Here is a 27,742-nt window from a genome sequence, read left to right on the forward strand (position 1 = left end):
CTTGAAAATGGCGACTAATATCATATAGGACTTCGCCTAATTAGTGTACAAGAATTTAAAATTCACTACTCCAGCAAACAGCGAACGACATTCATGAATTGCATTATCATGTTAATACTGGCAACTGGATTCCATGATATTCATTTTATATGAATTTATATAATGTATCTAGTCTGCTATAATAAACAGACCGTCTTATCCGCACTAAACAGTGTGACGTTTGCCACTCAATCTCCTAGCAAGGATCAACCTTCAAAACCTTCTGAGGTGTGATACGAAGGTTTGTATAGCAGAATACGTGTAAACAGTGTAAGAATCCAAATAGGTCCCTGGCTGAATACTAAGGATATATGTTTAAACGTTTCTTTTGCATGACACTTATAGCAGTATTGTGTTAAGAAATATAACTCAGATAAAGTATTTCAGTTCTTAACAAAAAGCCAACAACATTATTTTCATCAATAACGATAACAGCCGCATTCCTAAAATTCATCTGGTTGTCGCTGACCCTACACTATCGTTAGTGATATGCGCGTTCAGTTACCATAAATACAGATAGACGAGTGGGAAGAATTACCATGCTGTAGTTGATTTATTTGTTTGAGAAATGTAATAAGTTTCTGTATCGAACTTGCCAATCACGTCATACATTTCGTTATTTTCCCAGTAGATGTTCCTACTTTAGGTGGGCTATTGGGAATAACCAACCGAATGAAAAAAAAATATTTGGATACTTCCCCCTGTGACGACGATGATGATGATGATGATGATGATGATTTTTCAACTTACCTTATGTATAGGAATGTTTTCTTTCTGTAAAACCTTTCTACCACTCTCATTTATGCGGGTGACATATACGTCACGAAGTTCGTTCTTATTGTTTACCAATTTTAATGATAGACTAACAGGTTTTTCACTTTGCATCAGTTCTATTCCCATATTAAGATTGTACGGCATACTAATAGTCATTCGATCAGATGCCAGGTTGTCGTTTGTTTCTACGATGGCCACGTCAACTGGATCAACAGTTGGTTCTGGAGCTCCTGTAAAGAAATCAACACGTCTGTATTACAAACAGAAAACTGCATTGCTTTTTCTTTTTAAAGTTTTTTCTTTTCGGTGTTTTCAAGGGAAAAAACCAAGAAATAAGAATTTGCTTCAGACATTTTGCTCAACTGCAAATATTTGGTCTATCGAAAAAAAACTTTTTATTAACGATATCCGGAAAAAATCATATGATGATGAAGATCTATGTAATATATTGTTTTAAAAAATGTTTTAAATAGAATGTAAGATTGTATGTCAGGAAGGTACAGGTAGGTTATCATAGTATGTAAATGTTAACGTGTCATTAACAGTATTTAGTCCTGCCAACAGGTGACTGTCTCCGCCATAAAGGTTCATCCATTATCCTGCTGACGTGACATTATAAGAACAACTCCCTGGTATTTCAACGATAAGAAAGTCATGCATGTGCCAATTGTGCCTCTTTTATTGTTATGGAGCGATCTCGTCTCTATTCTACGTTCACGTTATCATTATTGAAACAACTTTGCTAGTATTTTATTTTCAACAATATATATATAATGCGTGATATTGAATTTCAAGGTGACATCACATCAACAAAAACCACAGGAAAATTCAAACATGCATCACACCAGCCAAAACTACAGTAAATTGATTACAGTCATATCGAAGAAGAAGACACAAAAATGGAAGCGATTCTGACCTCAAGCAGATTTAAATGAAGGTTTATGTATCAAACAGCAATTCATACTACCCAAAGTGTTGTAGAGATTTACATCAAAACGTTGTCACTGGCGACATTATCCTTGTGGTCATTATTTAGTATTGATTCAATGTGTTATTGATTATTAATTTTCTTTTGAAAAATCATCGAGATGCAAACAAATGATCGGAATATCAACTTTGATTTTCGGTGATCTCATACTTTTAAGAATCGTAATGCTGACAGTTTAAGTGAAAGCGTTTTCGATTTGAGTATTAAATTCATTGAATCCGATTCCTGTTTTCAAATTTCTTTGGAGATCTTCCTCTATCATAATAATATTTTTCAGTTTTTGTGTATAAGGAAGCGCAGACATTTTAATTTATGATTTGCGTGATAACAGTAAAGCACTTAAATGAGGTATACGTGTTCCTTGACTAAACAACTGTATTGGGCGCGAATAAGTGCATCATTCGAAACACCTCGCTCTGCTGGCAATGATCATTATGTGTTCATGGGTTGAAATACAATGTGGATGGACAGTAGTGTTTTTTTTAACTGTTTTCAAGTTGAATACGTTTATTTTGACAAATTTGGGTAATAATTGTGAAGGATCTCGGAAACATTCATCAAACGGTATTTTCGCTGTCGCTGTCACCTTGAAGACAAGGTGTTTCGGAAGGAATGCTCTTCCATACGAACGACAAATGCCAAAAAATGCCGAAGTATAGTGTAACAGTATCAAAATGAGTATCAGGATTAACATTTCAACGAGTATCAGAAACATAAAATCATCATCTCGCTCGGGAATTTCTTCTCATTCCTATCATAATGATGAACCTTTAACAATCAGCATATTTCGGAACTTTGATATGTAAGGGTTTATTTCTGTCGATAGGAGAAGTCATGCAATCGGGATCATCCCATTGAATTCCAATCAGCTGTGACATATAAGTGCCGGAGGCTGCAGCACAGTGATTGATACGATCTATCAATGAAAGATAGGTAACAGGAAATCGAAATCATCGCAGTTATACAAGTGTGTGGTAATGTGTTTGTCTCTGTTCCTGGCTAAGAAAATGGAGGTAAGCTGGCGAACCAAATACTACCGTCATGTCGTGTTATTACAACACGTTTAGCGTTCCCCTTACTATACGTGATCTAACTCGATCAATGATCAATCACTGTTTATCATTAAAACACCGTCACTCGGTGACGTAAATGTCCTTCCTGTAGTTGATCATTACAAATATCATCAACTAAAAGTCACATAATCTGTACTCACTGTTGACCCTTGTAAATCACATAAATCAGTAATTGTAACCCAGTGATTGCCTTTAGGATACACTAATATACGTAAGGTAAAAGATTATATTCCCGTAACTTAGATATGAAAGGTTATAATTGGTTTATTTTGTGACACAGGAAGAGCAATGTTATACTGTTTAGATCCTATAGTGTCCCCTTCAACCACCTGTCATATAGCTATTTACACTTATGAATTAGCCAAACGAAATATAAACAACATTTGTATTTAGAATATATACAATTACACTAATGCCCGGTAGAGTACATGTACAGCTACATGTCCAGGGTTACAGAAGAATAATTTAAGACATGTCAACATGCTTAATATAGTTAGAATACAGAATGTTGGACAAGATGTCTGTGCTTAACTGTGCCATCTAATGTGTTTATTGGAGCATTATATTTTGTTTTTGTGCGAGTCAGAAGATCTATAAAGTTGACATTTCCCAGAGGTAGCTTAATCTAGGGTAAAAGGCTGAAAGAAAAATATTTTCACAATTTCGGCAAAACTAGGAATTTTTACAGTATTTTGTTAGTTAATCCTTAGTATTGAGGTCTAGTACAATATCGACTTTATATAGAAATATTACTAAAAATATCATTTATTTTTACGATGATGACAAAGAAAGTTAGATACTTTTCGTGACAGAAGTATTAACATAGTGTAGCCTCCTGTCATAATGTATTCATACATTCAGATATAATTTACAGTTGATATGCAATTTGACACAACGAACGCATTAAAATTGCACATCTGGCACAGGAACACAAACGGACACAACGTGTTTTTGTACAAATTGTAGGGTCACAAACGCCCAAAATGTATTTTGTACAATCTGCAAGGGACCAAGAATGATCATCTTATTCATTCTGGTAGAGCTGAGTGATTTAAAGATAAAGTGTTTGTAGATAATCGTTTACAGGCTTTGATTCAAGATGGTATGAAATTACATACTCCACACATATTTATACATTCGCTGGCAATATTAATTACCCTTCTACACCAAGCTTTATTTCTGCCTTTTGATTTCTACTTTAATGACAGCCTTTTAATATCCACACAGTGTAGTAATGTACTTTGTTATTCAATTTGGAATGATTAAGTCTACTTTTATGAGGACGCTATGACTATAAAATGACACACAAAGGGTTTCAATTCTAAATACATCTTATCCTAACTGTTTAACAGAATTTAACAGTTTAATTAGATCCAATTAGATGTGACAAGATATTGATATAATAGATAGTAATTATAACATCTGTCTATCATTCAGAATGACTTTGAAAGTCCTTCTTAAAAACATATGCACAAAACATAAGCATACAAATCTTAAATATATATATCGGTATGCTTTAGACAGTGTTACCTTCATATGCTGTGGACTAACTAGTACACATCTATTCCATGGTTGCTATGCTAAATGTAAGAAACATGAGCAGAAATACTCATATGTAAACGAAATATTAATCCTAATTACGAATCGGTAAAGGACAGATATAAAAAAATATATATAAATTGCAATAAAAACACATGTACACACAAAATCTGAAATATGTATATCGGTCAATATCTTCATAGTAGATAAAATCGTTTACCGTCTCGTACTCTACATCAGACAGTGCTAGTACGCTTCACACTGGTTATCAGTCCGATGATGGTGAAAGTGTAGTCATCGAAATGTCACACTCTTAAATATGATATTGGCTGTGTCATATAACTTATATTATATTTACTTTACCAACCTGAGGAAAATGTTCCAGAATATTCAATAAAGATCATTGAAAATGTAACGGATAACAATACCAGGTGTCCAGGGAGGGAAAAAGTCCTCTTTAATAAGTATGAGCTGTAGTATATGGGATTGTAACTGTGCAAGTGATGACAACGTCAATGTATATGATATCAAGTTATAAATGCATTTAAAAGAAATATATATTTTTCGGGTTGAAATCATTAACTAGTTCGAATGAACGGCATGAATTCTAGATTAGGTTGATTAGCGTGATATCACGTTTAGGTTTGGAAAGAAACGTTAAGATATATGATGTTTGAGGAGTAAGACATGTACAACTTTAAGTTATACATCATAGGATGGGATGTTTGAGGAGTATGGCATGCACAACTTTAAGTTATACATCATAGGATGGGATGTTTGAGGAGTATGGCATGCACAACTTTAGGTTATATAATATGATGTGATGCTTGAGGATTATGACATGCACAACTTTGGGATAGATATGTGATGTGATGCTTGAGGAGTACGACATGCACAACTTTAAGTTATACATCATAGGATGGGATGTTTGAGGAGTATGGCATGCACAACTTTAGGTTATATAATATGATGTGATGCTTGAGGAGTACGACATGCACAACTTTGGGTTAATTTTGACGTGATGTTTCAGGATAATGTATGCCACGCAAAACGTTGTGATATGAAAGATACCTCATAATCCCATTTGTTTTTTTGTTTTTTGTTGTTTTGTTTTTGTGTTTGTTTATTTATTTTTATTTATTTTTAAGTGTCCTTATGTTGTTTTTACACGAGAAGTAATCAATATTAAGGATAATGATATTTTGCGAAAGAGATAATAAAAAAAATCGAGAATGGCATAAAGTAATTGACAATAAATTAACATGTTCATTCAGCTTCACTGAAATGGCTACAGCATTTAACAGTTAGATTTTCAAGTTAACCCCGTGACCTTTTTCTTGCCAAATAATTCCGGAATACCATTAGCATGTCTCCTTGACGATGATGTAATTTGTTTGTATGTTTAATTAAGTAATGTTTTAAAGATCGAAAGTACAAATACTGCTAAAACGTATCTTATCATGCCTCACAGCAGTTTTGTCTGCCTTTTTTTCAATGGTTACATCCCGATGATCAAAAATCCTCTTGTGTGATTGGTCAAAAAAACTGAAGACTCTGGAAATCCCCTGTTACTATCTTTAGACCAGGTTTTTAATTTGAATTGTCAACCTCTCGTGCAGGAATTCACCAGTTTCGGGTTAACATTGTATATCATCAAGACCTGTAGGAGAAGTCTCGACCAATCAGAAAACGGCAAAAGTCATAAAACAAAATTCGAATGTAAAGTATAGTTTAAAGTTATGACAGAAGACAACTTTGGATTATATATAGTAACATAGTTAATGGATGTGACATATACGAGTTGGGATATATAATGTGATTTTTGGTTTAGGAGCAAGATAAATACAACATTGGGTTACATGATATTATGATTAAGTTAGGGGTATGCCATATACACAATCATATAATGTGATATTTGGTTTAAGTAGCATGATATATACAACTTTGTGTTAAATGATAGTATGATTAAGTTGGGGGTATAGTTAGGGGTATGCTATATAGACAGTTATATAATGTGATGTCTAGCATGAAGTGGTATGACATATACAAAAATGGGTTATTCAATATGATGACTAATCCAGGGATATGTCATGTATACAAATTTGGGTTATATATTATGATGCATAGTGTCAAGGGGTATGATATATAGACAGATAATTTGATGTCTAGTGAAGGGATATGATATTATATACAAAATTGGGTTATATACTATGATGTCTAGTGTGAAGGGATATGATATTTTATACAAAATTGGGTTATGTAATCTGATGTCTTGTTTAGGGGTACCATATATAGACAACACTTGGTGTTTATGTCATGTGATATGGTCTGGTTTGACAAGTTGAACTTATCATTTAGCATGTGTTATAAAATGTCTTAATTGGTGTGATATCAAGACAACACAATACAACACGGCGCATAGTTTGATTTGTATAAGTTTGTTACAAGTTGTGGTTTAACATAGAATCAATTTTGGGGGATGTAATACAATGTTTAGTTTGATTGTTGTTCACATTATCAAGGTAGAGGATATAATTGGACAGGTACTACGTTATTTATGGTTTGATGTACATTACTTGACTTATATAACATTATGTTTAATATAACAAAAATAACTGTCAGGTGTGAGCTATTCAACATGGTGTCTAGTTGAAGATATATCACATACTTTCTATTTTGATATACATTACATACTTACATACCGATTTGATTTCTTATTATGTTAACTTTATCTAGAGTTTGAGGGACAGACAACAAATAATATCTAGATTGAAATACGTTGTATATTTTGAGGTATATATAATAGTGTTGTGGTCGAAGTATTGATATAACTTGCCATTTTCCCTAAACTGTTACTATGTGTACATTATACACACACAGAGGCAGTAGGCGTCGTTATCCAGGGAGCACATTAATTACTGTTGCCTGGCGGTACACCGGAAGGCCTGTCATTTGTCATTATACAAAGTATGACAGGCATACAAAACGAGAAAAGACAAATATCACTTACCTGTATTTGGAAACTGGCATTGTGATACAAGTGTATGTAGAAAGATGGTCAATGTTGTTATAAAAATCCTCATTGTTTGTTCGAAATCACCACCAATTCAGTATGTTCCGATGTCGGTTGGGTTGTTTTATTCGGATTTAGAGCAGGTGACGTTAGGCCCTTGTTAGCGTGCAGTGTTGGTCGGGGATTTCCCAGTGATGTTAAACCTCGTAAGTGAGGCGTGATAAACATATTTATTCATGTGTACAGGACAGTGTGATTCTGAGATGTTCCCTTAATTTACCATTGTCTACCAACGTAATTGCTTGCTGATTGGACTAGAGGAAAGTTCATCCATAATGTCACCTGCGTCAACATACTTACATACATAAAAACCAATGAAACAACTACACAAAATAATTTAGTTTAATACAAGATATCGCTTAGAAAATATTATCCGCGTAACTTAAGTCGAACATCGCATTAGGTTAATTCAAAGCACGATATATCCTTTTGTATTATTTAAAACAAAGTTAATTTGAAAAAAAAATATTCGTTTTATTTCAAATTCACATAATACATATTCTAATATACTTTACAAACATAATGTTCTGACTAAACACTGCTGACTATTTGCGTGTCTTATGGTGTTGCTCTAAATATCAACATACTATAGTCTTGTTCCTGGCTATTCGAACTATCGCATTCCTTGTCTTAATTCAACAGCGATACGCAAGTGATTAAAGACACATTCGAGGGGGGGGGATATAAATCATATGACATATTTAAAAAAAAAAAAAAAAAATTTTTAAATATAATCAAAACGATTGAACTACATATATATATGTATCATGCGATAGGTATAACTAGTTGTATACCAACTTACATTCTCTGGATATCAGCGGAAGGCATTGTCTAGTATTTTTCAGTAATTTGTTTCAGTAATTACCTCATTCAAACTGTTAATTATCTAATAAGTTATATATAGCATATACTTATCACCTCTTTACTGATACAAGGCATTATTGTAATCGTACACTATAAATATTTAGATATAACTATAATGAGCAAATGACATAATCCATCAAATTAATTAGCATTTATGTAATAGACACTTCAACATTGCATGATCTAACAATAATGATTATGAGCTATAAAAGACTGAAGTCATTATACGGATAAGGGAAATAACTCTGATAAACATTCATTTAAGGATTGAATCTTGATTTGGTCGATTTCATGGGGTCATGAATTGAGTTGCTCTTGAGACAAATTTAATGAACTGCGAAGCAGTTCATGTTGAATTTGTCTCAAGAGCAACTCAATTCATGAACCCATGAAATCGACCAAATCAAGATTCAATCCTTATATTTCAATTGTTGTTGTTTTTTTTTCGAATAAAAAGGTCGGTCTAGATATTAATGTCTCGAAGCTTGTGCAAGTCCAAATGCGGAAAAGCCCGAGGAGTTCCGGATTGTGCATGTCTAGTCGGTCGAGTAAAATAGTCCGCAATTTTAGGATTAAAAACAGCAATATTTTGTAAAAATAGAAGTATTTAGCATATCTGGTCTTTCATAAAATACAAGAATCCATTATAAATTTGATAATTTTAATAATTATTCCATGTTTATTACAACAATGTAGAAAAAGTGAAATCGTTCCGCGGAAGGATTTTAACCATGTATTCATACGCACTGATCAGTGTTAATCTGGTCAAATTCATGAGCAAATGAAACAGATTAAGCTTGGTAGTTTCATTGAGTCCAACTTGAGTAGAAATTGAAATATATTGTCATGAATTATCATCTTTACGAATAATAATACTGTGTGTATATTTATATGGGATTAATGTATGACAAACATGTATATTAGCATACTTGTATAATAATCATATATATGTATGACATAGCTGTATGATATTACTATACTTGTATGTTATACATTAATCCCATGTATATATATACATATAGTATAAGTATGTGTGATGATACTCTTTGTGTATTATATATGCTTTACCTGTAAACTGGAAAGTTTGTCAAAAACTCATATTGATAAATTATCATCGAAGGGAAACAAGGATTGTGTTATGGTATTTAAAACAAAATTAAATAAAATTTCGTTGATTTCACTGAGTTGTGAAAACGAACGCTGCATTTAAATATTAGTTTAGTTTAAATAAAAATCATGTCGAATGGGTTATGAATAAAGTGTACACAAGTTTTGGTTTATACTTTTTTTTATTTCACTGAATTTAAATACTTTTTCAGAAGTTACAAAGTTTAAATCGTGCGGAATTATGACAGAGTGAACGATCAAGGATCAGAGCTTACTACCCATCTATCTATTCGACATATAAAACGTATCAAAGACACAAAAATACCAACACCAAATAAGTTACTAACGATATTTTTATTTTAAATGTTTGGCGATTATATAGCCACGACTTCATACAGATGGAGTCATTGGGCAAACCAAACGCAGTTCAACTTGATATAACTGCAACATTTCCAAAATCTTTAAAAAAGAAATATAGAAGACAAACTAAGTGAACACTGGGAACAAACAGCTGAACACCTTAAGTTTCTCCACTTTTACCAATTAATTTATCCAATTAGAAAAATTTAAAATTCAAGGGAACACTTGGAACAGCTGTACCCTTTAAATTGATTATGCTATTAAATTGCATATACAATTTGTAACTTCAGAAGCTAAGCTCTAAGATGAACGGTTCATTGAATGACAACTGGTCACTATGGTAAAAGAAATGCACCGAAGCGGTACTGGTGTTGCCTAAAATGACCGCAAGCCACATCTGGAAACTCTTGAAGACTGTGACAAGCATCCGACTTGCTCTTCCTCTTTGCAAATGTAGAGATTAACACGTGAATCATCTACAAATCCTTACAGCAAATATCAAACTGAAAATATACAGAAAATTACCGCAGTAACAAGTCCCCAACACTACAACATATCGATAAGGAGTGGGAAGGTGGGTAAAGAGCTCAAATTTAAACACAAAAACTACGAATTAAAATTGTTTAGATAAAATCATTCTTTCCAAGAATCCTTAGATAGAAAGATAGACGTATAGGGGGAGTAACTCTAAGAAGGGAAGCAATACAGGGGAGTTAGCTTCGACAGTCCAATGTAGAAAAACTGATCTACAACCCGAAAATTAATTATAACACGATATGAGCTAAGATAAATCAATTTAATTTTTAGCATTACATTTTAATATATGTGTTATAGTAAAAACATTTTTATAGGGCTATACAATAATAAATGAATTGTAAATTTTTATAATTATTTAAAGTGCGGATGCATTCCTAACCACATCAATAAAACGAGAAATTAAATGTAATTATTACGGAATTCCTTCTATATATAAACATTTATAATCGCAACAGGTCGGAGGATTCGGCGGCTTTATTTGTTTCTTAAAGATCGTGTATAGAGTATTGTATTTACCGTAATTTCCGTAATTTGCAAAAACGCATGAAACTTAATTAAACTTCGTTTATGACCCGAAACTGGGAATTTTGTCTGTATGTAATTAAGGGCACGCCAACAAGTCGACAACAACTCATTCACGTGAATTGGTTAGCATACAGCAAGATGTCAACAAAACCCACGAGGCCGTGATCATAGCAGACGATAGAGGACCACTCTATATTTGACATTTTCATTTGTCGGTATCTTTCTTTTATAGATGAGCATCGTATGTCTTTGTCAGTTCAAGAGTTTAGCAGATAATTATTTGTTTCGGAAAAATCATAAGTCAAGTGAAAATGTTTAAACTGTTGTTGTGCAGAAAGCACCGATCTTAGATGTTAGCAAACACATTTTAGGTCACTGCTTCGGCTTCTAGTATTCTCCCTGAAAATTGGCATTATATTTTTCAGATGAATATCGTAGAACCCATGACTTAAACATACTTTATCATTCGTAATGTGATATTTGACATTTAAACTTTTTCATTGCGTTTTATGCGTTGTTACTACCTTGCACGACATGACCTTCCACATCCACGCCCTTAGCTAGTGTCTCCAGTATGAATCCATTCAGACTTTACCTGCGGTCAAAGATGAGTTAGTATGAATAATGTCATATAAAGATAATAGGTATTAACCTAATCAATGGTAAATAAGCGCTAATGAGAGTCATTCATCATTTATACATTTCACATCTTGACTCTCTAAACAGATGTTTAATGCAAAAGTGCACAAATGTCCGTACCTCGTAACGGTCTATGACCTTAGGGAGTCGACATACCCAGGCTGCATTGTGAAGTACTGTTTTATATCATTATCACACCTCATCAATGTTCGGTGATAACCAAGTATTTCCAGTGCCCTAAGGACGGGAGGAATGGAGACAATGATGGATGAAGATGGTACCGGAATCCTCGCATCAGCTTGCACTTTGCTGCGGATTCAAAAGGCTCGCTCACTTTCTCTAACTGCAGCTTATGACCTGGTCCATGAACGATGACAGCCATGGAAAACGCAGTCATTCTAGTGATGATCGTCTTTCTGTCACTGCAAATGATTGTCTCGGCCGATCATTGTGAGATTACTTCACTTGATAACAAACTGATGTCATTTTTCTCATCTATATAATTATACTTAAACTCTAGCATTTCTGCTTGTTATGTGATTTTCCTAATCATGTTGTATTTATATATTGTCTAATCTTGTCTCATTCTAGCGAAGTGCCGCCGCCTGCTAGACTTTATCTGTGTTGTGGACGGGTCAGATAGTATCAACGAAGAGAACTTTCAAACTTTACGCGAGGTCGTGGAGGAAATGGTAGACGAATTCAAGATATCTCCCGGGGAGGTCCGTATGGGCATTGTCGTATTCAGCACATCTATCGCAATGATACAGAACCTGACTTCCGATAGGGTCAAACTCAAAATAGAAATTGGACGTCTTCCGCATCCCCAAGAGGGAACCAACACAGCACGGGGCATCAAAATGATGCACGAACTTTTTACGTCCGACCCTCTACGGGAAAAACGTCCTGATATACCTGCCGTAGGTATGGTCCTTACGGACGGACGCTCCAAAAGTATGACTAAAACTTTAAGGCAGGCAAGAAGAGCAAGGAATGATGGTATTGAGATGTTTGCGGTGGGAATCTCGGACCTCGTTAACAAAACGGAACTAAACGGAATAGCTTCACGCGAGGAAAACGTACTAACGGTAAAATCCTTCGCACAACTCAAAGACTCGATCGACCGTCTGGTGAAAATGGTCTGTCCAAGTAAGTCAAACTAAACGATAGCATTATTAAATCGATCGACATTTACTCTAACATAACAGCTGATTAGCCGAAAATCTTTTTGGGGGGGAAATTTAGGCATGTTATTATTCTGTTTGTACCATTACACCTCTGATTACATACATACTATTCCCCTGAAGAGCGGTACGATGCAGCCGCGAAAGTACAGATCTAAGTTTGACTTTTTAATCTTATTGTTATTACCCACCACATGGACACTTTAAGTTCAAAGAAGGATATGTTATCTTTTATTACAATAATTAATTTTATTGTTTTATAAAATGTAAACAAATTGTCTTATAATCTAGTTGGTATCGTTGATTCAACATGATAAATTTGTCTTTTCTTTGTTTTTTCTATGAAGTTTATTTTATGTTTCTGTTTTTATTTTAATAGCTACAACAACTACTACGACAACCACAACGACCACACCCACAACAACTACCACCACACCAACCACAACCACTACAACGCCAACAACTACTACGACCACACCCACAACAACCACAACAACGCCTACAACAACCACAACCACACCCACAACAACCACAACAACGCCTACAACAACAACGACCACACCCACAACAACTACAACTACACCCACTACAACAACGACAACACCCACAACAACTACAACTACACCCACTACAACAACGACAACACCCACAACAACTACAACTACACCCACTACAACAACGACCACACCCACAACAACTACAACTACACCCACTACAACAACGACACCTACGACAACGAAACAACCAACGTTTGTAAAATCAGCTTTTAGAAAGCAACTCAAGATAGTGAACATCCGAAAAATGTCCATCAAACAGAAGAAAGAGCAGTCAATAAAAGCACCGGGGTGGGTCAAAGGTAAGGTTCAAACTTTTATTAGTCCGGAGTTTACATTATTCTCCTTGTTATGCCTATCTACGACATATTGTACCGATATCGATCAATGATAATACAAAGCATGTTTATTTTTTTATTATTATTATTTATTTTAATTCAGTTGGTATTTTTATCAAATATTGATATATTTTTTTATAAATAGAATAATTCTATCAAATATTAGCTTCGTTGTTTTGTCAACTGCATGTTGAATTTGAATGTTATTTTTGTGATTTTCGCAGTCGTACACTATTGAATGGAAAAACAAATCGAACTTATACAAAATAATACAACTGCTGTCCAAATCGTATGAACGCAGGAATCTACATCCGCAAAATGCATAGTGGTGAAAATCTATCTAGTGAGATTTTGATACTTATTACAGGTCCCTGTGACGACTGCAGTATGATGAATGGCGTGGGTTATAATCCACACCCCAAAATCTGTAGCAAGTTTACACAATGTTACTTCGGACCGCACGGAAATATGAGAGCCGCCTACCGAGAATGTCCATTTGGATTCTTCTTTGACACTAACGTGTTGTCATGTCGTCTGTCGTTCCAGTCACACTGTAACAATGGTACGTATATAGTTATTGGTTTACATTCGATTTATTTATAAAAGAAAACATCTATTCTGGTATTACAGCTAGTTCAGTCGCTTGTAATAGATTACTACATAACTACCCTGTAAACAAAGTAATTCAACTGTGTCCCGTTAACCTGTTAATGCCGCATCATAGTCTAAAGAAAGCAGGGAGTGAGGTCATCGAGATTCACATTTATGTTTCACATCCGTTTGAATAACTGTTTTCACGAACGTTTACGAAATATCATTGTTATGAGATCAGTATATAATATTGCAACCTCTTATTTTCCCTCCTTTATTTGTTTTCCTTTTCTTTACACTATCTTATTGCAGGTACACACTTCACAATAGATCTTATGGAGTATTTTGTTTAACATAACATTTTATTTATTACAATATAGATAAGTGTATGTTACGACCCAAACTGAAATCATATCCATACAAAGGCATTCAGAACTGTCGAGCATACTGGCTGTGTAAAAATGGTAGATCTGCGGCAAGATGTTGTGATAAGGGTTTTCGGTACCGGCGCTGGGGAGGCAAGCATAAATGTGTCAAAGATCCCGGATGTCAGGATGAATGCCCGCCAACAATCACGTCCATATCAATATGTGAGACCCGTCTGGTGTTTGGTAACCCTAAAATCTACGAGCAGTTCATCAAAGGATGGAACATGTGGATACCACGCCCATGCGCACCCGGAAGTCAGTATAACGCGGACAAGTGTGCGTGTACTGGACATACAACGCACGTGCCTGACAAGCGTAAGTTAATACAAGTACTGATAAAACGCGAATTTCTATTTTTTGCGAGATCAAATTTTAGCCATAAATTTAATGTAAAAAGGCTGTTGTAATGATGTAATGACCCGTTGCATACATAAAACATGACAATGAAATAATCAACACAAAACATAATCCTTCCTCCTGATGAAATTGAAACCAATATTATTATTGGGTAGTATTTAATAAAATATGTAACATGCTTCTTTAGATTGCTAACATACAGTTGTCTGTTTCCTTTTTTATGATGTGTGCATCGCTAATGAAACAGGGATGTTGGATTAATGAATTAGAGACGTTCAACCTTGCCAGAACGTCCTGACTATTAAAATGATATTTACAAGCTGGTATAACTTAATACATGTATTATGTTTTAAAAAGGGTAACATGTTTAACATGACTCAAATCTTCCACAGGGCCCTAAGCCAACAAAACGTAAAATTACAAACACGCACAACTCATAAATGCATTGCGCCGGTTCGGTTAAAAAATGAACATTTTATATGAGCAATATTATTCAGATTTGACATTTAAAAAACATATGTTTAACAGGAACATGTAAACCTGAAGTATACCTTCCGTTTACCAAGAATTTAAAGGATCAGTCGGGATCACACAGCTATGTTCAAAACTACAATGTGAGACAAACAAAAGAGGGATATGCCTATTTCAATGGAAGATCGAAGCTTATCATTCCAAGATATTCGAATGCAGAATTCAAGGACCTCGTGATTAAAATCCGTTTTAAAGCCAAGATGTCGCATACAACGCTAGCCATGAGGCGTAAATTGACGGCGTTGGTTAGTAACAGTGACTGCTGCAATGATGACGTGTCGTTACTGATGATCCTCGGTAAATCATCTCTACATTATATGGCAATATCCCAAAATAGGAAGATGTCCAAATTTATCCTCCCTGTTTGCGTAAGTAATCTGAAATATTTACAAAGACAATTATATTTATCAGTTAATGTCTTAATAAGATTGTTGATATATAAGAAAGTATTGATTCGATTAGTTTAGAATTATAATCAATGAATATAAATGGAAATTCAAATTGATGAAATAATTGGATTACTATGTATATTCTTTAATAACAGCATTTGATGATATTTTCTGACAGCGTAGTACGGAGGTAGGTTTGGAAAGAATTACAATTTTTATGTTTTACCGTTTAAATTTTCAAAAAGCTTGATGAATATAATATGTATATCATTTAAAAGATATTTACTCAATGTTGCGAATGATTTTGACAGTTGAAATATTTTATTGCTGTAAGCTGTATTTTAATAAATGCTGCCCTAGTTTGGGAATCTGTATTTTGCCTCCTGATATTATTAAGATTTATTTTGTTATAGGATGACTGGAACACTGCGTACTTTGTCCATGATACGAAGACTCTGTACGGCCGCTGTAATTCAAAGGAGAAAACCAGGCCTTTACGGGGTAGCTAATTACAAATAATTATCATATTGTAACATGGTCATCTGACACATTGGTGTAGTTCTATAATGTAATAATGATTGTACAAAAATACACATTAAATGTTACCTTCTAGTTTTAGCACTAGAAGGATTATACGCCAAAACGTAAAATATATCATCTACCGTAATAATTTGCGTAATTCAGTGGGAGATGCGATCAATCAAAGTACCCAAGTAGCTTAAGCAAACGCTGAAATATAGAAAATGCTATTTAACCTCATGATTCTTATAATATTTAACATAATGATAACTTCATATATATTTTCTGAAGCATAACATTTAACAAAAGATCAGAAAACATATAAATGGTTAAAATTAAATAATGATGAAATATTTCCTGTGTTTGTATAACAGGTAATAGCAAAAGTATGTCCTGTGTTTGTATAACAGGTAATAGCAAAAGTATGTCCTGTGTTTATATAACAGGTAATATCAAAAGTATGTCCTGTGTTTGCATAACAGGTAATATCAAAAGTATGTCCTGTGTTTGTATAACAGGTAATATCAAAAGAACCCACACAGGAATCCACATTGGATACGGACGGGGATTTAACAGTTTTAAAGGCTACATTGACGAGGTACCTATGTTTTGTTGAAATTTGATAAGCAACATGTACTTGATTTAAATTGACGAGGTATATATACTTAATTAATATATCATTGATATTTTACGAATAGCTGTTCCATGTATTAAGAATTTCTATTCAAAGATAATGAATATAGTATCCTTATCTTCTTACAAGCGTCCAAGGGACAATTTTTACACAATTGTGTATGTCAAGAGATAAAGGGAAAGACATAAATGTGTATTTCAAGAGAGAAACGTTAAAGATACAGGTGTGTATGTCAATAGAGAAATGTTAAAGGTACAGGTGTGTATGTCTAGAGATAATTCTAAAAGGTACAGGTGTGTATGTCCAGAGTGAATTGTAAAAGGTACAGGTGTGTATGTCCAGAGTGATTGTAAAAGGTACAGGTGTGTTTGTCAAGAGTGAATTGTAAAAGGTAAATGTGTGTATGTCAAGAGTGAATTGTAAAAGGTAAATGTGTGTATCTCAATTGAGAAATGTAAAAGATACAGGTGTGTATGTCAAGAGAGGGAGGTAAAAGGTACAGGTGTGTATGTCAAGAGAGGGAGGTAAAAGGTACAGGTGTGTATGTCAAGAGAGAACTGTAAAAGGTACAGGTGTGTATGTCAAGAGAGAAATGTTAAAGGTACAGGTGTGTATGTCAAGAGTGAATTGTAAAAGGTCAATTTGTGTATGTCAGGAGAGAAAGGTATAAGGTACAGCTGTGATTGTCAAAAGAGAAATTTAAAAGGTACAGGTGTGTATGTCAAAAGAGAAGGGTAAAAGGTACAGGTGTGTATGTCAAGAGAGAAAGAGAGAAAGGTACATGTGTGTGTCCAGTTTTTCAGTTCATTCAGCTGTTTGGTTTAATTGATGTCCCATCATAGAAAACCTCCAATCTGTGAGGATCTTGAGTAAGTTGCCTTTATAAAAACATACAACGAGATACAGAATGTCAATCATTTCCTAAGCTCTACAGCGTAATTAGATGAAAACATTTCCTCTGAGAAGACATTTTTATTAATTTGTTTTTCATTTAGTATTTGCATTGCTGTTTCAGATCAAGATATACAGATGTCAGCCGGATCTGGATGAGATTTAAAAGCGATCTTTGATGGAATTTTCTAAACCATGTTAAGAATTTAATCTTTAATCGAAAGCAATTAAATTGGTTTTTACCTGCGTAAGCATTTTGTACTTGTGAAAAAAGCAAAAAGCAAAAAATAAATGAATTAAAATGTAATGTGTACTACTTTCATTGGCCGGCAACATAAATTTTACGCTTTTACTCGAGGTTTTGTATCATTTTGTACTTACTTTGCTCATAAAAAGAATTATGAATCAATATACAAGCAAAAGAGGTCAGTTGATTGAAAGTGTTACATCAATATTCAGCAAATTTGTTCCCGTGTCACGATTGACGTAAACATTACATCGACCAGAACGACGCCAAATGTCACTGCGATATTGTTTAAGGACAAGCTACTGAACACTATAAACTCGGATTTTCATTTTGTGTCTCGTAGTTTGATTATAGATTTTACAATAATAAGATATATTATAGATATTACAATAATGAGATATATGCTCGTTGAAATGCTGATTTTATTAACTGATAAATCAACTTAAGTACAGATGTAGATACAGTGCTGAATCAGAATATTTAGAACAATAAACAATAAAATTGTCATTGTTAATTTCTTTGAATCAATTCTAATCAAATTGAAATGCATCGTATACAACATTATAAAACTCGAGTGCTTTACCCTAATGGCCATCATTTATTGCAAATTTTCTTTACAATTAAGTTAAGAGTTATTTCCCTTACATTGTTTTTCACCGGATATCATATTGCAAAGCTGAAATATTTGGGATTTGACATTTTGACAGCAATATGTCTATGACATATCTTTACTACGTTGACGTCAGATGACCATAAACGTGTACGATATTAGATAACAGTTACGAGACATTATATATATTTATCTATTTATTGTTTTATGTTTTGTACGTTGTATGTCAATTACCTTATAAAATGTTACCGAAAGGTCACGTCAATCGCAGTGATGTATGGTAGTGTTCCAATGAAGTTATCTATAACTAAAGCGATGTTACGGGAACATTAATCAATGCCATGATGACGCTTGTACTGCAATGTAACACTATCTGGCTAACACATTGCTGTGTAAGAATGAAAATGCAGTTGTTAATCAATTGTCGTCAGATTCATTTTACGAAACGATTCGATATGACAAAGAAACGCACAAATAAATAGATAGATAATGTTTTTAAAAAAAAAAAATGAATAAATAGAAAAATAAACGGACTGATGTTTGACTATATCCTATGGTGTTACCTTAGACATTAAAATCATGTCAATCTAGGGTGAAAGCCAATACATGTTGTTCAAGTCAGGTGCAAAATGTGTTGTACATTTGTTTCTTTGTACCTTGTTTTTCTGTTTGGTAAATAAACAAGTTCTAACAAGGCAATGCATTAAAATATCACACTTTAATTAGAGAATATGTATTAAAATATAAATTATAAAATATATCGAAATAAATAGTTAAGTCAATTGAACTTTACAAAACATATGGACAAATTTATATCTGACCAGACAAAGTTTACACATAATACTCTTTTGGTTAGCTAGCATGTTTACATAAAGTCATCCACACAGCATGTAATTCACACAAATAAACATTGCTCATTGGGCCGCGACAGCGTAGACATAACACTATGTTGTAGTATATGTATATTATACCCACTCATTCACATTAAATCATAGCATGGAGATCAGTGATCGTATTCTTATTGCACAAACTGAAAACATTATTATATAACATGTTTCATTAAAAAAATATATCATATATATATATATATCAATAAGTAAGGATATTATACAATAAAAAGACAATGATATAGGTTATCTTATAACTAAGCCAAACAAAATGTTTAATGGAAACATTTAAACACATTCACTATAAATATATCTGTTTCAATTTTGATATAACTTAGTAAAAGCAGTGGAAAGCTTCTAACCGTTTTGAGAAGTTACAAATCTAGCATAATGGCTATGCTTTATGCTCCGCATTAAGAAAACATTTCCACGTTTACTACAGCATGGTTTATATGATTAGTAGAATCTAATATCAGCTTTCGCTTCATATGAGTTTGAATGCAATTTCACACGAATATTGCATCTTAGCATGAAACATGTCTGGCAAATATGACAACGTATTAGACATGTTCATTTATCCATATTTAACTTTAACGCTTTATATTTACTGGTTAGTATTGGAAGACTTCGAATCAAGATAATAATTTCCGTAAACATTGAAAAACTCGTGCTACCTCAATTAGTAATTTACCGACCAGAAATATTTTTCAAAAGCATCAATGATAATCACGATGACAAATATCCGAATTAGACAGTGTCTGGACGACACATATAGATCTTCACATAGTCCATAAAACCAACAAAGCCATCAAAACCTTTACTGTATCCAATGCTTATGCCAGTTGAGCTCGTCCTAATAGGTCCGAAGGCGTCCGCCTCGGACCTCCTCTCGTTACTTCTCGCCTCCAGTCTATAATGGTCGTGGATGAAGTAGATTTTATTCCAGTTACCGTGCTGTGGAACAAAAAAGGCATCGTCATTAACCATCGTCATTAACCATCGTCTGTTTATTCCTCAACACTCTTATAAAGGGGAGATTCTAGATATCACTAGACGGATCATCGTAAGGTATTCTAACGTAAATTGTATCGTGGATTGTACAACGATGTATATATAGAGACAGTAATCGTATGGCTGTGTTGATTGGATAACGACATATATAGAGACAGTAATCCTATGGCTGTGTTTATTGGATAACGACATATAAAGAGACAGTAATCATATGGCTGTGTTGATTGGATAACGACATATATAGAGACAGTAATCATATGGCTGTGTTGATTGGATAACGACATATATAGAGACAGTAATGGCTATGTTGAATTTATCTGTGTAAAAATTGTTTATACGGACCAGTTTACATACATTAAAAGTACATTAGAATAAAGTGAAACATTTACTTACAAGTAATCCCAGACGGACTGAGGCCGACTGTTCTGCGTCTGCTTTGGCCCGGAAGTAAACATTTCTTGAGGTTTTAAGAATATTGATGGTTGCTCCGTTACTACAGCAGTCGCTGTTGCTCAGCAGTGCCTGGACACCTGGCTTGACAGGAAGGAACTTCATAATGACGACAAAATCAGTATAAAACTCCATATTGGCGAAGAAGGGGATGTACAATTTGGAGCTTCCGTTGAAGAACGCGTAATTGTTTGGTATCAGCTTTACATTTTCATTTTCCACGTGTATACTACCGTCGGCGTGGTTCTTAAGGTCTCCCTCAAATGGAATGTTCACTACTGGCTTACACTCTGTAAAACCGATACAACTTTTATACAACCACGTGCATATTGGAATAAAGGGGCATGTTTATCCAGTCATTACACACACAGAGAGAAAATAATCTAAGGGTTTATTTTTTTCAAGAGACAAAAGGAAAACAAATCAGGCGATTGAGGAAAGCGTGGCCCATTTTATAATCGCTTAAGTCAAACTGTTGTTGCAAAGGATATCATTTTCAAAGGTTTCTATATTTTTGATAAAATTATATTTTCGGATTATCATCCGTTGAAATAAAATAGATTTTTATAAGAAATATATTTGCTTTAAAGAAAAAAGAAAACGAAAAGATAATATCAATCCTCGACAATAAAAAAGAAAATAAGTATATTTGGTAGTTCGCTTTATAACTAAGACAATCTTTACCTCTGCCAGGGATAAGACTCTCGTAGTTCTGACAGCCACAGATCAAAGGGTTATAGTGGGTTCCGGGGGCACATGGGCGCTCCATCCAGCCAAAACCATTCACGAACTGTTTATAGACCTTAGGATTGCCCACCACCATCATTGTATCACATCCTCCAGTATGGTGGGTAAATAATGGTGGACAGGAGTCGGTACAGGTCGAGTCGACTTTACAGCCGTAGTATGGTTGGTATGAGTACCCCTTAGGACAACACGTTCCCTCAGATTTACCCAGATTACACTTCCAGTGGGCCCGGCAGCTGCTTAATCCGCTGTATGGGTAGGACAGAAGGAATGGGTATCGGCATTTCTCTGGAAAAATAATAGGAATTATGTTTTACATGCAAAACACTAAAAATTTAAGTTTAGACTTTAAACGTTTTATCTTTTAAATATTGATTCCACCATCATTAATATATACCTATTACGTAGGGTTATTAGATAAGCATTAGGGCTACAATATTTACTCATAAAGAAATTAGCTCTTGCTACGTGCATTTCCCAATCAACTTTTGTATATCACAAATGTGTGAACTTTCCTCGTTATATCTATTTTATTTTACCTCAAATACATAACCTTCCCCTTACTTTAACTTTTCCGCTTTAATTTTTCCACTATAACTTTCTTTTCTACAATCTACGTTTTTGTGATGACAATTCTATATCAGTTGTATGATAACGATACGAGTAAATAAAAACTGATTGACATATTCAATAAGATTTAGAATATGCCTCACCTCGACGACATGGAACTTCAGCGGCCTCTCTACAGGTGAGGACTGTTTGATCCCAGTACTGGCCGAACCCACACTGTCGATCAATGGCCCGGACTTCGCCGTTATCCCCAAAGAAACACTGAACGAACTTATCACAATCTTCTGGGTGGTTATTGTAGCCGATACCGTTTACGATGGTACAGTCATCACACACTCCTGTAAACAAAACCAGATCAATATGGGTTAAGTCTGGAAGGGGTCATTAGGTTTCTTGATACACGGAAAGATGTTTTTGACCCTATACCATTTAACAATTGATATTAGACAACATTGTGTCTTTGTAATGACATGTGATTTACAATCATTTTGCCATTTTCAAAACATTTTAAGTATTATTTAGAAGTGACATAAATGTATATATAACACTAGAATAGGCTACCTTTAGATGGAGGAAGCGTGCTCGGTTCTGGAGCTTTCTGTGTGGTTGTGGTAGGCGCGGGTGTCGTAGTCGTGGTAGTGGTAGTAGGGGTGGTAGTCGTGGTAGTAGGGGCAGGTGTGGTGGTGGTGGTAGTCGTTGTTGTTGTTGTTGTTGTAGTTGTAGTAGCTGAAAAAACACAAACATTAAAACACATTTCCTTAGTTTAGCAATCTTTTATCAGACTGTACACATTAAAGATGAAATAAAATTGAACTGATATGCACACCATTCAAATCATTAGCACGGACTCAAAAACAGTATAGTGATTTACCCATTTCGATACCAATAATACATTACATGCCTAATAATAAAATTGTACATACATACTTCGTCTATGAAGGATAGTAAGGAAATGTGTAGAAATCCAAAAGGGAACCAAGAAAAACAGATATACCTGGTAGGCGAATGTTGAAGTGGATAAAGACGATGTACATTAACGCAATGCCTTATAATTTCCTCAAATTAATAGTGGATAATTAATATAAAAAAAAAAACACGAAATACAAGTATACTTACTTGGGCAAACAAGTTTGACAAGATCTCCAATAGCAGACGCCAATGACGAAAACGATACAACTCTTTTCACTTGAGTATTCTTACTGGCGATCTCATTCAGTTCGTTATCGTCTATCTTACTTCCAATACCAACGGCGTACATATTGATACCGTAGTCCTTGGCTTCTTGTGCCCGGTTTGCTGTTGCATTAGGATCCTTTGACCTTCCGTCAGTCAATACGAATCCCAACATAGGAGTCCCCGGTCGCCCATCTTTCTTAAAGAGTTTTGTCATGCTCTGGATACCGAGATCTGTGTTGGTGCCCTCCTTGTCATGTGGTAGCCGGCGGACCTGATCCTGTAGGCCAGTCTTATTTCCCGTCAGAGACAGCTCCAACGATATCCGTGAACTATACACGACGATACCCATACGGGCAGAGTTGATGTAAATATGCTCAATAAATGTATTCATTGAGTCTTTTAACATCTTGAAGTCCTCATCGTTGATGCTGTCGGAAGCGTCTATCACCGCTATAAGGTCGATCATGCTTTTGCACCCTACGAGAGTAGAATAAGAATATGAGCAAGACTAGTTATAATCTAAACTTTTTTGTAACCATTGCGAAACAAGTTATATTATAGTTCATTTATCTTGGTATAACGGATGGAAGCGCGCGGATATTCTTACTGTTACTTCAGATATAAATATCAATAATGATTCTGATAATAAAAGTAAAAGGTTAGAATATTTATTTTTGCACTTAAAGCAATTGCACAAAATAATGTACCAAACGTATATAATGCATCCCGCTACTGAAGGGAAATTGGTTATTTTCATACCTGTTATCTCAGCTTGCTTGGTCGTTGTCGTTTCATCTCCTCGAATGACAATGAAACAGTGCAAGGAAAGAAATATAGAAAGTAAAAATATAGAGTTTATAATGCGGAAAGTAAACATTTTAAATAAAATAAATAAATATGGAGTTGTTGAATCAAAGTCTAGTTCTGATACTGTGAGGAGGGATTCTAGCTTTTATATACAAAATTCTATGATGATTAACATAATTTAAAGTGATCAATTTTTCTTTATCCACTGTGACGTCAACAGTTACTAGTGTCATACCTGGAATCTGAGTAGCCTGGTTGGCCGGTTTCTCTCTGTCGTAATTAAGCACACTCGATCATTGTTTAACACACGAGATGACAGGCCAATGTCTTGTCTGAATAGCTCTAGGCGGTAAACCACACAACTTTAACACCAGACATATCCCAGGTAAGATTAGGAAGACTATGAGTTGTGTTTTTAAATGGAAATTTTGTGTTTCCGGATCATTGGTTGATGCTTCATTGTGCATCTATATATGAATGGAACCTCATTTGAAGACATGTACATTGTATTACATAATAACGATATCCACAATGATTCAGATACTAAGTATAGTTCTTTCCGCTAATAAATCATTAGTGCAGGTATGACACTACACCTGTAATAAGTTTTAAGGTGTGAAATCAACTATGTGTCACACCTTACGTCTGGTAAGTGTTTTAATCCACATACATGTCCTACCACTGTCCATTGTTCTTAGAAAACCGGATGGACATATACAAGGTAGGATAAATAAACAATATACCACCCCAAACATTACATATACAAAGGTACTTTAGACAGAACATTGGTCGGGAGAGTGCGAACCTAATTAGACAGATGGTGAGATCTCACAGCTAGTATGGTAGATTCGTATGCCATGGGTTACATAAGTAAGTGTATTATATTTGTATTAAAAATAATTTTTTATTTAGTTTACCTTTACAATCAAGATATTGTTACAATTATAAAACGACTTTAAAACATATTCGATATCAATCGTTGAATGTACAGTGTAAAGAAAACAGAGTCAAAGGCGGTTTTGTAAATTTCATCTTAATATATCCTTGATAAAACCACCATGTATCAATAAATTAATTTAGCTTTAATTAATATATATATTAACATATTTGCATTTAAATTTCTCAAATATTCTCCGTTGCGTAATTTGGTTTGGTTTTAAATTGCTTAACGTCCTATTAAACCGAATAACGACACTCTTAGATCGTAGACAATGATAATAACCGACACTCTTATATCGTTGACAATGATAATAACCGACACTCTTAAATCGTTGACAATGATAATAACCGACACTCTTAAATCGTTGACAATGATAATAACCGACACTCTTAAATCGTTGACAATGATAATAACCGACATTCTTAAATCGATGACAATGATAATAACAGACACTCTTAAATCGTTGACAATGATAATAACCGACACTATTAAATCGTTGACAATGATAATAACCGACACTCTTAAATCGTTGACAATGATAATAACCGACACTCTTAAATCATTAACAATGATAATAACCGACACTATTAAATCGTTGACAATGATAATAACCGACACTCTTAAATCGTTGACAATGATAATAACCGACACTTTTAAATCGTTGACAATGATAATAACCGACACTCTTAAATCGTTGACAATGATAATAACCGACACTCTTAAATCGTTGACAATGATAATAACCGACACTCTTAAATCGTTGACAATGATAATACCCGAAACTCAATAACCGGCACTCATTAAATATTTGACTATGTTCAAGTTCTTTATTAACTTTGAGTCTTTAGACTGATCAGTATCATACAAATATATTATTATACACATTTAAATAATATTGACAAAGAATAATAAATACGTGCAAGAGATAATAACTAAGTTAATGAAATTCTTTGATAAATTGTACAAAATTATTTTGTGTTTTGTCTGTTAAATAACTATATCAATTAAGACATATTTTAAAATAGTAACTTTTCCAAATTTCCTTACGCATATCAGAATAACATGAACATTTTAGAATGAAATTAAATTCAGCTTAATCATTATTTAGATTGCATACAGTACAAATTCTCAAGTGTCGCTGAATATTTTGATAATGACATTTTTCTACATTAAAATCGTGAGCTGACAACTGAATTTTAGTAATTTCTTTGAAGTACCCTTTCCTTAATGGTTTTTTGAAATAGCCGTGCATGCTTAATTCATTGTTAAGACATCTATAAAAAAGACTTTGACGGTGTTCGTAAACATCTTAAAGTCAGTCTTCAATTATAATATAAGAGATATTGTCGATATTTTCTGTTTCCCATATATAGCCTAGGCCTATTCTATATAATTAATTCTTGATAATTAACAGCCATTTATCGTTATTCTCCAGCATGTCTTTATAACATGATCTTAAAATAGACTTATCAGTATTAATATCTGTATTCAATACTTAGCAATTCTGAATTTCCTTAACAATGTTAATGGATATCTACTAATTTCTAAATAATCCTTAGTATAACAAGTATTTTTACGTACACCTAGTAATTGTTTACAGAATTTAGTACATTATGTATGTACTTTTTCAACATCAGGCGCTTAATGAAAGCCCCATAATTCTGAACCATAACTTCAAATACTGTCAACATACATTTATCAAAAACTGATAGTTGGGTTTCAATATTAAGATAATTTGTACGACAAACATTCAAAACTGAAAATAAAGCTTTTCTCCCTTGAGCTGCTACTTTTTGCTGTGTTTTTCTAAAAGTTCCATTGTAATTTAGCAAAATATCTAAATAATTGAATTCATTTACGATTTCCAAATGACATCCGTTCTATGTCAAATTTTCGTCGTTCCTCAAAATACTGCCGATCCTAAATATAAGCACTGATGTTTTATTCGTATTGACTATTAAATCCTACTTTTTCGTATATATCTCTAAAGAATTTAACATATCTTGTAAGCCCTCTGGTGTTTCTGAAAAAAAATCGCCATGTCATCTGCGTACATCAGTAGAAGCAGTTTGAAAGTTTGAAATTTATCAATGGACAGTTGTCTTTTAAAAGATGCATCTCGCAATCATTTACAGTGTACACATAACACGAACAATAAAGGCGATAAAATTTCCCATTGAAAAAATCCGTTATCACAATTGAAATAATTAGATAATTAGCCATTATGCTTGACACAACATTTTACATTGTTATACAATGACCTAATTAACACTAACAACTTTCCACTAATCCAATCTGTAACCAATTGGAACCATATGTTTTTCGATTAATAAAATAAAATGCCTTTGTGTAATCAATAAAAC

At 33.9% G+C, this 27,742-nt stretch overlaps 3 protein-coding genes across 3 annotated transcripts in view; 1 reads left to right on the forward strand and 2 right to left on the reverse strand.

The window, feature by feature from the left end:
• LOC117336111 overlaps nucleotides 1–7,631 on the reverse strand; it is a 34,260-nt gene extending 26,629 nt beyond the window's left edge. Inside the window, exons 1-2 of the mRNA XM_033896487.1 lie at nucleotides 7,424–7,631; nucleotides 790–1,043 (exon numbers count right to left, since the gene is read on the reverse strand). Coding sequence (XP_033752378.1) covers nucleotides 790–1,043; nucleotides 7,424–7,496 — 327 coding nt within the window. The 5' untranslated portion in view covers nucleotides 7,497–7,631. The remainder of the gene's footprint in view (nucleotides 1–789; nucleotides 1,044–7,423) is intronic.
• Nucleotides 7,632–11,889: 4,258 nt separating this feature from the next.
• Nucleotides 11,890–18,286, forward strand: LOC117335904 (protein PIF-like). Its single transcript, XM_033896173.1, has 9 exons — nucleotides 11,890–11,968; nucleotides 12,110–12,667; nucleotides 13,346–13,558; nucleotides 13,962–14,156; nucleotides 14,566–14,928; nucleotides 15,499–15,869; nucleotides 16,304–16,391; nucleotides 16,928–17,007; nucleotides 18,059–18,286. Exons 1-9 carry the CDS (start codon nucleotides 11,890–11,892, stop codon nucleotides 18,098–18,100), a joined length of 1,989 nt encoding a protein of 662 aa, XP_033752064.1. The 3' UTR covers nucleotides 18,101–18,286.
• Nucleotides 18,287–19,291: 1,005 nt separating this feature from the next.
• On the reverse strand, nucleotides 19,292–24,543 carry LOC117336425 (protein PIF-like). Its single transcript, XM_033896938.1, has 7 exons — nucleotides 24,392–24,543; nucleotides 23,573–24,109; nucleotides 23,018–23,182; nucleotides 22,600–22,794; nucleotides 21,824–22,174; nucleotides 21,083–21,429; nucleotides 19,292–20,632 (listed from the first exon to the last, which is right to left on the reverse strand). The coding sequence occupies exons 1-7, from the start codon at nucleotides 24,507–24,509 to the stop codon at nucleotides 20,426–20,428; spliced, it is 1,920 nt and encodes a 639-aa protein (XP_033752829.1). The 5' UTR covers nucleotides 24,510–24,543; the 3' UTR covers nucleotides 19,292–20,425.
• Nucleotides 24,544–27,742: the final 3,199 nt, after the last annotated feature.

Source organism: Pecten maximus, chromosome 10, assembly GCF_902652985.1.
Source record: "Pecten maximus chromosome 10, xPecMax1.1, whole genome shotgun sequence".
Lineage (NCBI taxonomy): Eukaryota > Metazoa > Mollusca > Bivalvia > Pectinida > Pectinidae > Pecten > Pecten maximus.